The sequence below is a fragment of the Oikopleura dioica genome, chromosome 1 (assembly GCF_907165135.1).
Source record: "Oikopleura dioica chromosome 1, OKI2018_I68_1.0, whole genome shotgun sequence".
NCBI classification, from domain to species: Eukaryota; Metazoa; Chordata; class Appendicularia; order Copelata; family Oikopleuridae; genus Oikopleura; species Oikopleura dioica.
In genome coordinates, this window is record NC_137291.1 from 9,222,069 (window position 1) to 9,238,888 (window position 16,820).

The 16,820-nt window shown below is 38.6% G+C and overlaps 2 protein-coding genes, 2 long non-coding RNA genes and 1 other non-coding gene across 5 annotated transcripts; all 5 read left to right on the plus strand.

Moving 5' to 3' along the window:
* Nucleotides 1–1,824: 1,824 nt before the first annotated feature.
* On the plus strand, nucleotides 1,825–4,535 carry LOC145695817 (uncharacterized). Its single transcript, XR_014133775.1, has 3 exons — nucleotides 1,825–1,885; nucleotides 4,325–4,393; nucleotides 4,488–4,535. It is a non-coding gene; the product is annotated as an uncharacterized LOC145695817 (long non-coding RNA).
* Nucleotides 4,058–4,129, plus strand: TRNAD-GUC (transfer RNA aspartic acid (anticodon GUC)). The gene has a single exon. It is a non-coding gene; the product is annotated as a tRNA-Asp (tRNA).
* A 102-nt stretch (nucleotides 4,536–4,637) lies between the features above and the next one.
* LOC145712003 (gamma-aminobutyric acid receptor subunit beta-1-like) lies at nucleotides 4,638–8,554 on the plus strand. The gene is made up of 6 exons (XM_081789690.1): nucleotides 4,638–4,762; nucleotides 6,673–6,724; nucleotides 7,712–7,781; nucleotides 7,843–7,918; nucleotides 8,234–8,297; nucleotides 8,482–8,554. The coding sequence occupies exons 1-6, from the start codon at nucleotides 4,638–4,640 to the stop codon at nucleotides 8,485–8,487; spliced, it is 393 nt and encodes a 130-aa protein (XP_081645816.1). The 3' UTR covers nucleotides 8,488–8,554.
* A 264-nt stretch (nucleotides 8,555–8,818) lies between these two features.
* On the plus strand, nucleotides 8,819–10,382 carry LOC145701558 (uncharacterized). The gene is made up of 4 exons (XR_014134277.1): nucleotides 8,819–8,851; nucleotides 9,258–9,343; nucleotides 9,605–9,690; nucleotides 10,317–10,382. It is a non-coding gene; the product is annotated as an uncharacterized LOC145701558 (long non-coding RNA).
* Nucleotides 10,383–14,963: 4,581 nt separating this feature from the next.
* Nucleotides 14,964–16,592, plus strand: LOC145697757 (ras-related protein Rab-27B-like). Its single transcript, XM_081774974.1, is given in 6 exon segments — nucleotides 14,964–15,102; nucleotides 15,153–15,357; nucleotides 15,360–15,437; nucleotides 15,479–15,602; nucleotides 16,275–16,404; nucleotides 16,444–16,592. Coding segments are annotated over 6 exon segments (738 nt in total). The 5' UTR covers nucleotide 14,964; the 3' UTR covers nucleotides 16,507–16,592.
* The last annotated feature ends 228 nt before the right edge of the window (nucleotides 16,593–16,820 follow it).

Here is a 16,820-nt window from a genome sequence, read left to right on the forward strand (position 1 = left end):
TAGAAGACTACGTGTACCGAACCTCTTTTTCGTGCTATCTCAATCTTTCACTTGCTCTGAGGAATTTAGCAAATTTCTTATCGCATATTATTGAGACTTGGAAACGTGGAATATTTCTTATCAGAAGCTGTGTTGTAAATCAATTCTATCGGAGTTTAAATGATTTTCCAAGCATTCAATCAAATCAAAATCTAACTCAAAAGAATGAAGAAGAAATTACGTGGCCGTATTATTGAATTTTTACCGAATCAAAGCCAAATATTCTTTGAATATTTGACCGAACACGTACGTAAATAGTTTGGGCTTGTCATCAATTCATTAGAAACATGATACTGTTTTTCGACGAGCTCCAAGAAAAGTGATAAGGCAATTTAGATAGAAGATATAAAGAACTTAAATTTTAAAAAGTGATTTGCGGCGTGTTATCGCCAATTTCGACCTCCGGACAAGAAAATTAAACGAAAAATATTATTTCGGCTGATAAAAGGAGCCACTCTCGAAGATCCCCAATGGACCAAAGATTGTTTTCCTTCGCTTGAATAATTATGTTTTGAAGAAACCACTAAATCGTTAATGCCCGGCCGCTACTGTAGAAAGCTTGGCACGTTCTGTAAGGAGATTTTACGCATAATGCGGCTTCCGCAGAAATATTCTACCGACCAGCACTTTTGGTTTTTAAATTATTACTTTGATTTTTAATTTTTATTTTTTACCTTTTTCTTCGTTTATTAAATTAATGTTTCTTTATAATTTGAAAAAAAATAAAATATAATTATTTATTGTTCATTGCGTAATAAGTAATTACTAACGTAATGATTTTTTTTCTTGGACATTCTTGGTACTAAGACAAAATCAAATATTTAAGACAAAAATAACAAGCGCCAACTCAAAATTCTCCTTGTAAGAATAGAACGAGCTTATTCAGAAATAGCAAAATAACATTTCGTAAGAAATTTGCCAAAAGCAATAGTGCTTCAAAACGTGAACAAATGATCTATGATTATTCTCTCTTAAATTTTACTGTAAAATTGAAAATGAAAGAAGGAAAGATGCAGATGACGCAAGAGTTGAAAGGTTTCTTGACGGATAGACGGCTGAACTGAGTGCAGCACTAGAATATTTATTTAACGTAAAGGCTCCACAATATTTTGTGTTTGTATTTTGGTCTATCTTTGGGTACGTAAGAGCGTCCCTTCTATGACTAGGTTGGAGTACTAGCAGATAGCTGTAAATCGTAACCCAGCGCTGGAAAACCGGAAGAAACCTCCGGCAATATAAGCCGGGCGCAAATTTCCGGCCACGTATTTTTCAACTTTCCAAAAACAAAAATAAATGCGGTCCTTTTTTGATGACTCATCTACTGCATTTGATCTCGTAATTTTGGTTCACCACTTTGGGGCACTGTCGTGGTGACAAATAACTGTTAGTGACGTTATCTAGCGCAAACAGCAATTACGACCCGTTTCAGCCGCTTTCTAACCCAAAAAGATACCACTCGTCATTATTTTTTGCAAATGGTTAAATTTTCGTCTTCCGTTTTATTTCTTGCTCCTCTCACCACCGCGATAGCCAATTTTAATCATCGCCTGTGCTGGAATTAATTGTATCCTAGATTGCGACGGAGCAAATTTTAAAAGAAGAGCTGGACCGCATGCTCGCCAAGAGGGTTGAAAATGAAAATAACGCTTTCTCTCTCTGTCTCTTGAGGCGACGAGATAGGAATTTAATTTAAAGAATATTCGATTTGTTCGTTGAAATTCATCTTGAACCCGAATATTGAAAAAATAGTTAAGTTAATCAAGTTTCTTTCTTCGAAAACATAATTTTCCAACCTGTAAAGATCCGCGATTCTACGACATCCGCTTGCGACCATATTTCGGCCAGAGTAAGTAGCGCTTTCTGTATTAATGCGCCCTTACTGTAGGTCTTTAACATAACAATGAACCTATCATTAAAAACTTGGCTTTAAGACATATTTTATTTTTGCTTTTTTTGATTGATCATTTTCCAAATTTAAAAATCCCTTGTCGCTTAAAAAATTCTTCCTTTTTGACAGATTGTAGATAAGGAAAGTTTATAAAGATTTCACGTGAATCACTCTCTGAGCTGCTTGGGCTAAAGTAGGGGGATTGTTGTGATAAGGTGAAGGATGTTCGTATCCAGGAGGGATTAGTAGGTGCGGCCTCCGGTTAATTTTTTGTGATAAACCAGGAAAGCGGATATGGCCTACGTAGGAGAACATTTTTCTTATGCGGTTTATTCTTCTCCTCCCTTCTTGGCTGATACACGACTTCGAGAAATATTAGATCTTTTCTTTCATAATAGAAATTACTCAAAACCCACTTGAAAATGTCGCTTGTGGAATATTTTTGAATAAAAAAGGTGGAACAGGCAGATTCTTTTCTAAGAACTGTCACAGCTGGTATCTTCAAAAATGAGATATTCAAGAGCGAGTGAGTCAGCACGTGATTCCAAGAGAAGCTTTCTAAGAAAACATTCGCTTCGTTTTCAAACTTTCAGCTTTGAGTTCATTTTTTCAAGGCCGATTGGAACGCCTATTATCGTGCAAACTCGGCTAAAAAGGCTTTTAACGGCGAGATGTTATGACAAATCTGTTCTTAGGGCGAATTATTTAAAGGCGCCCCGAAGACAATTTTCAGATTTGACAATAATCTCTGTCAACCTATCACTTTTCTTTAGAACCGTTTAAAATACTGTATTTGCATGTTAGAAATACGCTCATTTATCCGATTTTGCGATGCGTTAATCTCGAAGTCTATATTTGCTTTTAAAATTTGATCAATGTGAAGGGGCCAAGAATTTAATGAGCCAGTGCTTGAGTAAAATGCTCGTTTAGAACTGATCACTCTTCGATCAGGGGGCCATCTCTCTGATGGCTTATAGGAAGTGGTATTTATTCGGCCAAGTTGACGTAGCCGGCAAAATTTTCGATGAGACGCCATAGAAATTTGACTTATTTTGATCAGTTTTCAGCCTCTAAAAAATCCTTAAAAAAACATTAAAGAAAAAAGTTCAAAAAAGAATTACGTGACTATCATCAGGCCCTCATCCCTTAATATCTCGTTATCATAGTCGCCCACTACCTGGATCGATTGATAAGCGAATTTCTAGAGAACGGATCGGATGTTCCACAAAGCAGCTCTCCGTATCAATTTTCTGTACAAGAACAAAATATTAAATTTTATCGCAACCTTGCTCCTTGATAAAAGTGCTATCTTCTAGCTCGTAGGGACGAAAACGTCGACTAAGACTGATATGATGGGGCTGTTTTAGAGGCGTCTTATCATCGTATATATCGGGGGTTTATTGAACGAAAATAGTATCATTTTGAGTTTATCACAAAAAGGTTCAAAAGAAAATGGCAATAGCGAACTTTCTTTTGATTTTAGAAAGACATCCATCATAAATTTCGAACCTATCTGCTCGCGGAAGTGCTCGATTCTAGAGCTCGATTGAGCCCGGAAAGAGACTCGAATTTCAAAAACTCTTGAATACACCGCTCGGTTTATTAATTGTTCGGATCAGAAATTTATCCAGTAAGACTCCTCCTCGATGCAAACTTTTGATGCGTTGAGTTGAACCGCTTTTTTTGGCTGCACCTGAGTGAATAAGAAATATTTGGGAAACAATTTCGGACCGGAAATTATCCCCTTATCTTCTCATCTTCTTCGCCCTTCTAAACGCGGGACTGAATAACCTCAAGGCGCGAAAAATGATCCGGTTCTAGCTCATCCTACCCGCAATACAGGAATACCGAGTTCTTATCGCATAAAAAACTGCTATCTGATCCTAGATCTAATAGATAAGACATCGTAATTTCCTGATACTTGCTGCCCCATTTCATAAAAAAACGGATAAGCAATTATTAAATAAGCCAATAAGAAATCTTTCTATTTCTCCAATTTCCTCCAATCAAAATCACTGCTGTAAACCATTATTTCATCAGTGGCGCTATTAAATGAAAATTCGACCAATCAGCAAACAGTGAATTTTAATAAAGCGCCATCTATCGACTTTATTTCCTGCCCCCATCAGATCCGTGTTAGTATAGTGGTGAGTATTCCCGCCTGTCACGCGGGCGACCGGGGTTCGATTCCCCGACACGGAGAACTTTTTGATTTCATTTTTATTAAAAATTATCAAAAATAAAAAGTTCCAAGTTAGAATACTCGGTTCAGGAAGAAAAGCCAAAATCTCAGATAACCGAGCAAGCGCCAATCGCATACATCCTGAACACACGATAAAGCCCTTTATCTTCCCCCTTCTTTGACACAAGGTCACTGTAGTAAAATCGCGTTTTTAGATGAATCAGTCGATGTTGGAATTGGAATCGACGTTGCGCAAATCGACGATGTCTCGGAAGTGAACATGGGTCAGGGTTGCCCGGACGCGGATGAGTTTGTAAAAACTCGAACTTCCGACTGGGTCAGGGGATTATCCTTCGGTTCAGGGCAACCGTGCGGTAGATTTCCAATTAACTCTTTACTTCCAGCAATCGTGGATCGATCCGCGCCTCAGGAATGAGTTTTCTCAAAGGATACCCTTATTTCTAGGCTTGGAAACATGTGTGAGTCACAGTTCTTAAAGGTCTTTAATAAAATTAAAAATAACCTCAAATGAGATTCACGCCTGGAACAGTCAACTGTTCAGTCAACCTGGATTCCCGCGTGATCGACAACATCTGGCTTCCAGACATCTACTTCATCAACGACAAGAAATCATTCGTCCACGATGTGACTAGGCCCGCGTTTAAAACAATTTAATTCTGACGGATGGGCATTTTCAATGAAGATGTATTTTTTACCAACGCGCGCGGAGAAAGAACCGGATGATGCGGCTCTATCCGGATGGACGCGTGATGTATGGACACGGGCGGAGATGAATTTTAACTTAGTCCTCTTTTTCGAAAAATGACCTTTTAGACTTGTTTTTTCAATGATTGAGCAAACGGGAAACGCGCAAGTTCCGTAAAAGAAGACCACGCTCAAATAGAATGTGATCCAGGGCATTGAACAAGTACCTAAGCTTCCCCCCAATTTGAAAACCCTCTAATTTTCATCCTTTTAGGCGAACAAAACCACATTATTATTATCCCGCTGCGATTTTGCAATCGGCCGGCCACAAGTATTCGTGGCGACATTTGTCTTAGTACTCGTTTACAAATTGTTTTCACGGCAAATTCGAGATTGACAATTTCACCTTGTCAACGAGACTGACGATGTCACGATCAAATCGTCAATTTTGCCAATTAACGTATTTATTACGACATAACGACTCGAGAATCCAGAACTGTTCGAAAATCAATTTACTCCAATAACAAACTTTTGCAGAATCAAAAAGTTTCAAGTTTTTTTGAAATTTTTCTTCAATAATTTATTTTTCACGCTCTTTCATCCCTTTCCCACGGCGACGTAAACAGGAAATTGTCCTAGTTTCACCCAATCAATAATTTTATGATAATCTGACGGGTAAATCCCTTTTAAGCAGCTATTTATCCGACAATAGTCCGACTCGTCTATCGTCGAAAAGGCGCTTTTCTAGCTCCACTCACGTCATCCTCTTTCCTGAGTCAAATTTTCATACTCCCACGAGTTCCACGAGAGTTTCCAGTAAAACAGCAAAGATGAGATAGCGTCTGTTAAAAAGTGCGCACAAAATCGCGGCAGATAAATCAAGCGCGACACGTTGAGCCAATTCTATTTGAAATTTAGAACAGTTATCAATCAACGAAAATGACAGCCCTTAATTCATAAAAGGGGCAATTATGTTACGATACAAGAAGAATGTTCTTTCAGACGTAATAATGTAACCCATGAATTTAAGCGAGGGATCTGAAAACGCTATTTTTGAGCAAAGTATTCTCCTTAATTTAAGATAGTGATACTGATACCCTTATCCGTTCATGCTCGAATGCTTGAAAATCTGTCTCACGAAATTCATCTTCAATTAAAGAGCGCGGCTTACGATTCAGCTGAGTTGTATGATGCATCTTCAACGATATCCGCTGGATACACAAAATTGCACTTTGGAAATCGAGTCATGTAGGTTCAATCAATTATTTTTTTTTGCATTTTGAAAACAGGATCGCTCAATCTCTAAAACGCGTAAAGAAAGAATTACGCGGATAGAAAGACGTGGCCAATTGACCATGAGGCAAGCTTAATCCCGGATTATCATTGCAGCTTATTACCAAGATGCGAGCTTCGCGATAATTTTAATGAAATAGATTTATTCCAAATTATTTGCGGCTTTCAATAACTGTCGAATAATGAGATAAATGCTGAGGGTACATTTTTAATTGCCTATTTCTCGAAAATAGACATAAAAAATGCACTTTAATTATTCTTTTGACCGCGCAACAAATACCTTATTACTTTTCAACTCAAAAAACTTCTGGGCCAACCAAAGCCCCAACAACAAAAATTAATGAGTAAATTCCATTCCAGCGAGATGCAAAAGTCGGAACAGAGTGGATGTTCGTTAGGAGTCGCTCAATGCTGTTTCCGTTTCTGTTTTTAAATATTTAAATAATCGAATTTTGAAGATGGATACGCCGCGGATGACCTTAAGCTTTCAATGCTTGGTGGAAGGAACATGTTCAACATGCAATTTTTTCGAAGGGAGTTCCCTTAAGTTTTGAACATAAAAAAGCCAGGAAAAAGCAGTGACTGGAATTGACAATCTTCATCTTTCACAATTCGAGGTATTTTGCTTATCTAAGGAACCACCCTTATTCGACTCGGCGGCTTTAGAAAGTCCGGAAATTTATCCGTTGGTTACATAAGTTTTCCCTTCTTGAGTATTACAAGATTATTTTGTGGCTTCTTGGTTCCACCTTGATTTTAATTGGCAAACATGAGGCGAAAAATGACCGTAACAGATTTGGCTGGTTTGAGCTCTAAAGCGTAATGCTACGCATCCGACTAAGAACCGAGCCATGTAAAAATATCATTTTCCTTTCTTATCGCCAACGTGAAATCATTAACAAGCTGCTTGCTTTTTCTAACGTAAATGCAATTAAGAAACCCAATCCCTCGCTTTGAACTTCAAACAAACCAGGCCTCAGTTATTGCTGATTTTAGGAAATGATCTTTTTGTTATTCGCGAACGGCAAAAATGAAACACTTGTTCATCAAACTCTGCCTTTCATTTTATATGTATTTGTAAAGTATAGCTTTTCAGTAACTAACTAAGCGGGGAATAACAAGATTGTTATAGAAAGCGTCTTCCATTTTCACGAGTTTGATAGAGCAAAAGATTTCGATTTTCGCGGTTTTCGCTCTCCTCAAAGAGAGGCAAAATCGCTCGATTCTACAGAAAGAATCAATTATACGTTTCATAAAAAATGCTCAAAATCAGGAAATTCACCATAACAAGACTTGTTTCATTACAAAGGAATCAAAGAAAAAGTGATCTGAAAAATTAAGAATTATAAAAAGAAAGTTTTGCTTTTTAGAGCCACATCTTTAAAAAATCAGCGAGCGAAGTTTTTTATTTCAAAATCTGTTGACGTTTTGGCTCCAGTATTAGTCCGATAGAATGTCTTTGCGGTCAGCAAAGATTCCCGATTACGTAATCGCTCCGGAAATCAGCGGATAAGTTGACACCGGAAAAACCTAAGGATAAGCCGGCCAACCTAGCTCCCTAAAAAGAACTCATCCCGACCTTCTTACCAAAGCTTATTTCTTAGGTTACCGACTTCCAATTTGAATATCGACTGCAAAACTTCTCCACTGGATCGTATCCGCGTCTTTCTCTTAGTAAGCATTGGAGTATTTATTTACCACGTGAGATCCTTCTCCCCTTGACCCATTTGTTTAGAGTTCAGACTCAAACGGAACATCGGCTATTTTCTCCTCCAAACGTACATGCCGTGCTCGTTGATAACGATTCTCAGGTGAGTCAAAAATTTTGTCAACTTGGAAGGCGATTTTGACACACGTTGAATGGCAAAGATAAGCGCTCCTTAACTTTGGTTTGAAAAATAGGAAACTTTAATTAATCCACCTGGGGGCCCTTGGTGATTTTGATAGATAACCGCATTAAATGGTTTTAATTCTTGCTGAGCTTGAAAATGTGATTTAATCTTAATTCAAGAGTCATTCAAGAACAAATTTCTAAAAAATAATCGAACAATTGCATCACATTTCTTATCAAATAAGCTTCAAATTATCTAATAATTATGGTCATGATTTGTGATTTCTGATTTTAGCTGGATCTCTTTCTGGATCAATTACGAAGCAACAGCCGCTCGAGTTTCTCTCGGAATCACGACAGTTTTGAAAAGGAAAGGGCATCAACTCTGTAATTTTGTTGTCTGCAATTTTTCTGTAACGAAGCATTTCCGCATTCTGCTGAGCCAATTTCGCTGCGTGGGGCTGAGCAGGTGGCGATGCCTTTTTGAGGGTGGAATGTGGTCCTATGCGTTTTTTCTTAGACACAAAGCGTTTCTGATCATAGAGTTAGACAATGACGACTATTTCGACAAACGTGAGAGCTTCGTTGCCTAAGATCCCGGATATCAAGGCCTTAGGTAAGCTTTTACTTTTTTTATTACGATGATTCTTATTGATGGCCCTTGATACCTTTTTAGATGTCTACATGCTGGGACGGGTCGGCTCGTTGAACGTATGTATGTTTTTTTGAAAGTGTTTGAAAAGAGCGAGTCACTCAATCACTCGCGATATGGACGAGCCGACGTAAGATCTGTTTCGTTTTCGTCTTTATGGCGCTGCTAGAATATGCGCTCGTTAAGGGGATCAACGTCATTATAGAACGTCGCGCCAAAACAACTGTAATGCGTCTCAAAGAGACTGTGACGCCTTCTTTTGTCAGTTTGATATTGAAAGTTCAACTTAAAAAATGAGACCTTAGTTTATCAAAAAAATTGTGAGCAAAATTTCGTAACCTCCGATGAGGGGTATCAACCCGAAATTTCGTCATCATTGATTTCGGAAAACCACAACGTGGCCTTGATAAGTCTAGCCAAGTGATAAGAAGGGGTCTCTTATCCCTTCGCTTCTCTTTCCGCCAAATATTTACTCGGCATGAAACCTGGACCCGTGCTAATTAGAATGGCAGAGATGTCGAGATAGCCACTAATTGCCCGTAAATACCAATAACAGGCCCAGTTCTAGCGCAGATAACTATTCAATCACTTTTGCAAGGTGTCAAAAATTCACACGCGGCTGACGTTTGGCACCCGTTCGACACGTTTCCGATTTTACCGTAAAAAGGCATCGTTGATCCCCATTTTCGTTAACTACACCTTTTTTGGAAAGAAGGCTCGAGTGGCGAAAAAGAAATTAAAAGAGTCCCTAAGGTGAGTACCGTTTTCATTTTGATATCCAGCTGCGGGCTGAGCAAACCCTTCACTTTTACTGGAGCTTGTCTAGATTGTCTGACAGCTAGGATACATACAGTTCTTTCCGTTTACAAATTGACATGACCCAGATGAGAAAAAAGACTATTAGTGTTTGGGAAAATTCTCTCCAAAAATGTAGAATTTCTTCATCTTTTTTGCAACTCAATGAGAAAGAAATGATAGTTTCTAATTTTAGATTATTTCGTCACTCATTTTTAGACAACGAGAAATCGAAAAGGCTCAAGAAAGAGCTCAGCGGAATGCCCAAAGGATGGGCATACCTTACAGCACGACGGAATTCGAAGGTAAGACTGTATCACCTTTAGAAAGCGTAAACTGATTCGCCTGGAATAGAGGTAAATTTAATCCTACTCATTCGTCTCTCCTGTATATTTCTTGAACGGCTAAGCTCCTGTGGAGGTTATTTTCATTTAATTTCAATAGTCCAAATCAGCACTTTCCCGCTCATCCCTTTTTGATCCGTCTCGCACTGTCTCTCCACGTTTCTCCGTCTCCCAGTCGCCCAAACAACTAAATTTAAGAAAAAAAAGACAAAAAATGAGCCAGTAATTGGATACTTTGACTTCCGCTCAAGAAAAAAAAAGAACTTCAAATGAGGTTTTCCGTGAATTTTGGTCATGCATTCAGAAATGAACATTTCAAAGAAATTTTTACAGTAAATTTGGAAAATTGAATTACCGGAAATTTCAGCGAGACTTGATGGATATTTATCTAAAGATCCAAGACGGGAAAATTTAAGGGCCCGCTGAATAAACAAAGCCCCAGCTAAATGATAAAATTTTGTTTTCACGGAAAAACATCGTGACAGGCCGGTGACGTGTTGAACTTTTTGACTTTTGAAAGATGACTAAGAAGGTTACAGTAAATGTTCCGCAATTGCATAATTGGGCGATGACGTTTTGATTTTTAGAAAAACTCGATGGCGGCCGAAATATGCTCCTAAGTGGGGATATCAACAAACCATAAATTAAGACACTCTTAGCATCCCTAGTTTACCCTTGCTTTGTTCTGATGTTATCATCTAAAAGTCGCTTAATTCTGTATATACTACTAAATACCGCTACTAAATACCGCGCTCCTGTAATCCCTAAGTGGCAGAACGGGTAGGTTATCTTGGTCATCGGAAGAAAAGCAAACAGCTTCATTTACCTGTTGCATCAGAAATTTCATAAACTCTCAGAGCAACATGACTTCGCCGTTAATTAACTAGGCGTAAAACTCCCTTTCTTTTTCTCGCGTTACGATATTAACCGTAGTATTATCTCAAAATTCGGCCACCTATAGCCGAATTATTCGTCAATATTTTCAATAATTCTTAATGAAAAATTCGGCCAAATTGACCGAATTATTGGGCGGATTCTACAAAGTATTTTGGTGAAAAATTCGGCCAGTGAAATTCTCCGTGGACAGTCATTTTTCTTTTTTGAGGGCTTTCGCAATCGCTATGAATGCTTGTTATCAATTCTGATAATTTGATTTTTTAGGACATTAACCGGACTTATCATTACCACAAGAATTCCGGTCGACCTCTTTCTAATAGCAACTGGTCTGCGGCGCAGACTCTGCGCAGTAAGAGCTAGTTGCAGCTCCCGAGGACTTTTTTTTGATAAGAAAATTAAGATCGTAGTATTCGCTAAAATAAAGGTTAGGGTTAGGGGGCACCTGCAAAAATGACGGAACAAATTACCCGAGGGGGATAGGGTAACCCTAACTAACCCTAGACTAGACCCCGGCATCTTAGGACCGAAGGGGCGGAGCCCCGAGGTAAGGAACCATTAGATTGGATACTTTTTTACTGATAAAATGGAGACTCTTAATAAACGAGTGGCTTTATAGGGGCGCTGCCTTTACTCTTGGGGGCCGAATTATTCATTCAAAATATGAGTATATGAAAATTCGGCATTTGGCCGAATTTTGAGATCATACTACCATATTAACGCCGATCCTGCGGCTCATTAGCGATCAATTAGTCAAAGCTCCTAATTTGAAAGACTCACTTCTCAAATCCAATTGCAGATAGAGGCTAGAAAGTTCGAATTGGAGCGCTAGAAAATGATTCTAAACGGAGATGGTATAGGATTTGAAAGCCCAAATAATTAGGTGACGCGGTCTGTTACACGAAGAGGGGAAATAGGCGCGATCCAATTTTTGGTCGGGGATTATGAGAGGAGTGGACCTATGAAATTGGCTTACTTGGGTCGTACTGACTCAACTTGTGACAGTTTCTTTCTTTCAGTTTCATCAATTAGGCAAATAAGGAAGATATTAAATTTTGGGCAGGATACCCTTAAGTTAAACCTCCTCAAACTCCGTAGAATTACACGAATATGAACTTTTTCTTAATGAACTTTCCTCGTGAGTAGGTAGACTTTCGCAAAAGATGTTCCCCACGTAGGAGTGTAAAAGTGTGAGATAAGAAAAAGATTAAAAAGCTTGATATCCCGAATCGTGGACACCGAACAGCTCAATCAACGCGGCGAGACACGACTTCACGAGTGCCCTTCGCAGCTGCGCGGAATACGTTCAATGTTCAGTTTCCAGTCATCAAGGACGTCTCGATCATTGACAGAGTCTCCAGAGTTGTCTTTCCGTTCACATTCATTATTTTCAACATCATTTACTGGACTTATTACATCTTTTTCTAACTGCATAAAACAAGCTCATCCAAGATCAAGAATTGAACTTCGTTTTTTCCATTTTTTTCTTGAGAAAAAACCGTAGTGAAACCGAAAATATAGCTCAAGTCAAAGTGGCCATTGAGAAAGAAGCTAATAGGATTAGCCACGATTTCTTGCGTGTTCTGTTGTATTTATGCACTCTCAAATATACGGAGATTCTAGCTCTCCCGCAGCTTCGGTAGCAAATGCTATTGCAACTGAACATTGTGGTTTGCAGAGGGATTACTGTTGTTTGATTTTAATCCAAAGATAGCGGTTTCTTAGTGCTTTCGATACACATCAGCAGGATTTCTTCACTAACCGCATTGACTCAATATTATTCAGAATAAAGCATACTAAAATCCAGAGAAACAAACCCACATCATTTTCCCATTACTTTTAACCAGGCAAAGTTATTGAGTAACATTTTGTTCAGCAGATGTGAAATTATTGGTTTTCATTAATGCCTGCCAGTTTGCTGCCTGCGCAATAATGATTACTTTCGCGCGAGTGAAATATAATTGGAGCGACAGATTAGACAGTTGCGCTGAGGGAAGATCTCACTGCCTTCTGAAGCAAGCACGCGCCGAATGAATATTTAAATTTTGATCTCTTTTTTGTTTCTCGGCCTTTTTCTTTGCCTCGACCCTTCATCCCGGGATCCAATCTTCAGTTGCATATTTGAGCATATGCTTTTCCTCACAATAGACTATGGGCGGCAGCGAGAGTACTGACTAAATTCCCGAATAAAGCGAGAAATAATTTTTCAGGTGTTGAACGACCGAGAGAAGGCGACCCATGCTGCGGCGAGGCGCGAGATGGAGACTTTCCTGTTTTAAAAGGTTCACCGAGTATCTATTATTCAGGCAATTTGGCTTGAGCTGATGATGATAATAGAAAACAGACGGGGGATACGGTGTTAATTCTATCATCATCAGGGTGTCTGGTAGACAGGGGGTCTGAAAGTAAGACAGTTGTTATTAACATTTTTATTTGTTTCATTCGAGGACGGGAAAATGATTTTGAATGGTTGACTGGGACTGACGACTAGGTTCGTGAGGACTAGGTTCGTGTGACTAGGTTCGTGGTGGGTTCTGCCAGAGTATTGAAATGGGCTTATATTTTATATAGAAAAATTTTGGGGCAGTAAGGGAAATGGCTTGATGACTAGGTTCGTGTGACTAGGTTCGTGAAATTTTATATAGAAAAATTTTGGGGCAGTAAGGGAAATGGCTTGATGACTAGGTTCGCGTGACTAGGTTCGTGAAATTTAAAATAGAGAAAATGTGGGACTATATTTGCCAAATAAGTATCCCACCCCCACCCTCCCCGTATGAGCCGCTAGGCTTAACACGCAGCATAACATTCTAAAAGTAAATAAAATTAAGTTCTATTTCTTTCTAAACATCAACCGAACCTAGTCTTCACGAACCTAGTCCCACGAACCTAGTCTTCACGAACCTAGTCCCACGAACCTAGTCATCACGAACCTAGTCATCAACCCATTTCCCTTACTGCCCCAAAATGGAGAAGATACAAAAAATACATATAAAAGTCCAAATTTCACGAACCTAGTCACACGAACCATTTTTTCCAACATGGCACCCACGAACCTAGTCACACGAACCTAGTCCTCACGAACCTAGTCATCGGTCTCGGTTGACTCAACCATGTTGAGAGGATGAATTTTTGAGTAGGAAAACAAAAATATTTTGTACTGAAAAGCCTTTCTCTTTTGATGAAATCATTTTCCAGCTGAAAAAATTCATGGAAGTGCTGTTTTTCGATAAGGTGATAATACAGTCGAATCAGCTTCTGTCAGATATTTACTGAAGCACTTCAATATCTCATCAAGCCTTCTTGATGAGCGAATAGGAGAGTGTGGTTTAACACTGATATTGACCAAATCTATATTTTGTGTATGATGTATTACTGGCGCGGTATATGATGTCTTATATCATCGGCCTAATGAATCGATTGATAAGTTTTTTCAGCGTTCCTTCTTTTTTCTTTGTATCTATCTGTGGAACAATATTTTCAAACCGGGCAGAATGAAAAAGGGATCGATAGCGCACGTCAAACAGTAGAAGACAGAGTGTTTTGTCTTAGTCTTACCACTTTGCAACCTTTCTTTTCTTTTTTATAATGCAACTGGGCGCCCGCCGATTTTTTAAAGAGAGACTTGATCACATTTAAGACCCCTGGGGCTCCAAAATCTGGGAGTACTCCTTGTTGATTGCAATGATGACCGCCTCCGCCAAGTTTTTACGAATCATTTTTCCTTTTAGCTACAATTTAAATAAGATCGTTGTCACTTTGATTGAATTTAAAGCGAAAATTTGGAAGCAATTTGAGATCCTTAATTTGAACTTTTAGCTTTTAAATATTTGAGAAGCGTATCCCCAGTAAAATAGAATACCAGATCTATCCTGCATATAATATGGCATGCGTGTTCACGCAGAAGCGTTGTATACGAAGATAGATTAAAATATGCGCGCATCAGACACCCCCACGTTAGGCTGTATCAAGTAATAGAACGAGCTAGTCCATTATTTTTTAAACAGTGCCATCGATTGTTACACCATGGAGCTCGAAAGAGTGTTTCGGCATCAATTAGGGCTAGATCAGAGCTTTTATAAAGGATTATTTTTATTTCGCCAAAAGAAATTTTAAAGAGAAAACGCAGCATTTTTTCACAACAGTGAATTTTGAAAATTGAAATCATGGAAGAGACCAAATCTTTTCGCACAAATTTTAACAAAAATAAGCGGGTTGAAATTGGAATGCATATTTTGATTCAGTCGAATCGATTTTTTGCCATTATGAATATATTGAATATAAAAAAAATGCTTTATAACTTATAAAAAAAAACGTGGGCTGACATTCTGTGACAATTTAGACATGTCGTCGACAGCGCAGATGGAGGAAGAATTGGCCCTCGTTTCGGTGAACGAATCGAATTCAGCCACTTACGATATTCTCCTAAAAATAATGGCTCTTGGGGACACGGGCGTCGGTAAAAGCTGCTTTCTTGTACAGGTACTGTTGCGGGAAAATGAGTTTATCACGGCTTCAATGGTTACTTTTAGTATGTTGAAGGGAGATTTATGATGAAATATGTGACTACAGTTGGTGTCGACTTTTTTCTCCGAAAACTGGTAAGCGATGATGATAAAAGCAAAACAGTTTATTTCATCTTACAGACATACGAACATTCCGACTGGGAGAAAGAAGTACAAGTCCAACTATGGGACACAGCCGGCCAAGAGCGCTACAGAAGTCTAACCCGTGCTTTTTACGAGATGGGATGGGGTTTTTACTCCTCTTTGATCTCACAAACATCGAGAGCTTTAGGCATACTGAATCATGGATAGGTAAGTTGCTCTTGGAAATAAATTAGCTAAAGTGTTTTCAGAGGAAATAAGAGAAAAGACAATTTGCGAAGATCCAGATATTATCCTCGTCGGGAATAAATCCGATATGGAAGATAAACGCCAAGTGCCTCGTTCTGCCGCGATCAGCCTCGCTGAAGCACACAAGTAAGTCGTCTTTTGTACAGTGAAAATGCTGTTTATTAGGATCATAGTTTTGAGCTTGAATTGGGAGTAAGTGTGTGCGAAATCTTCCTCGTTGCAATTTTTAGCTCGATAATTTCTTTTGACGAGCTGAATCGATCGAGCATTTCCAAAATTTTCTCAATTTTCATGGAGATTGCATTATCTAGTCGATGTCTTCGGCGCTCAGATTCATCGATAAATGCTTGTGCTCGATTCTGTTGACTTGTTCGATGCAAATTTTCAATGACATTTCTGTCGAACAAAGTTGACGAAAAAAACTCGTAGTCAAGGAAGTAACACTCCAGCATATTTTCAACGGAGTCTTCGAACAGTTGAAAGAGCTGGTTAAATTGTCTCGCTTTTTGGGTCTGAATTTCTACTGATGGATTCAAAAATGCTCAAAATATTATCATAAACAAATAAGGGAATCCCAAGTCTAATTTATTCAATTCTTCAATTTGCGCTTCAAGAGTTCCAATCAAAGACAAAAGACCTTTTCCAAATTCCGACTGGTTGAAAATATTCAGTTCAAAAGCTTCTGTTTTATTTTCTCTTTCCGACATTTTTATCTTTTGCCAATTTTAATTTTCTTTTGAGTGAGCTCATTTTTATTTGCTTTACGCGCTCACACTTTTAGATTACCATATTTTTCAGTATTCCATACATCGAAACATCCGCTGCGACGGGAGAAAATGTCCAACTTGCTGTAAACTTACTTTTGCACAGAGTGATGCAGAGGCTCAAAAAGTACATGCGCGACATCAGATATAACTACGAAGAAGAGGTAACGAATCAGGACCCCACATTTTTTATGATATTTTAGGAGATCAACCTGAACCAAGAATCGTCCTCATGCTCATTGTGCTCAAAAACAACGACACAGTAATCCTCAATCATCCTTTTTTTTCTTTGCCGTTTGCCATCAGCATTATTATTTTAAATTCGAAGCTCCTGTTCATTGTAAAATTTCACTTCACGACCTCAAATAAAAAACTAAAGAAAGAAAGATGAAGAAGGAGAACAGACCTGATCAACAGTAAAGTCGTCGAATTATTCCCATATACAGTCCTTACGCACAATTCCGGAACTTTTTTTTCCAGCGAAAATGGCAAAATGTCCGGAATTGTACGGATTTTCGAGATAAAATTTTTCTCCTCTCAAAAAATCTGTTTTATGGGGCCATGCTCAAAATGGCCTTTT

Excerpts from the sequence above, each read along its gene's own strand:
- LOC145712003 (XM_081789690.1), top strand. The coding sequence starts at position 4,638 with ATGAGATTCACGCCTGGAACAGTCAACTGTTCAGTCAACCTGGATTCC. Across the intron at positions 6,725-7,711 it reads TTCATCTTTCACAATTCGAG|GTTACCGACTTCCAATTTGA; the intron begins GTATTTTGCTTA and ends CTTATTTCTTAG. Across the intron at positions 7,919-8,233 it reads TCGTTGATAACGATTCTCAG|CTGGATCTCTTTCTGGATCA; the intron begins GTGAGTCAAAAA and ends TTCTGATTTTAG.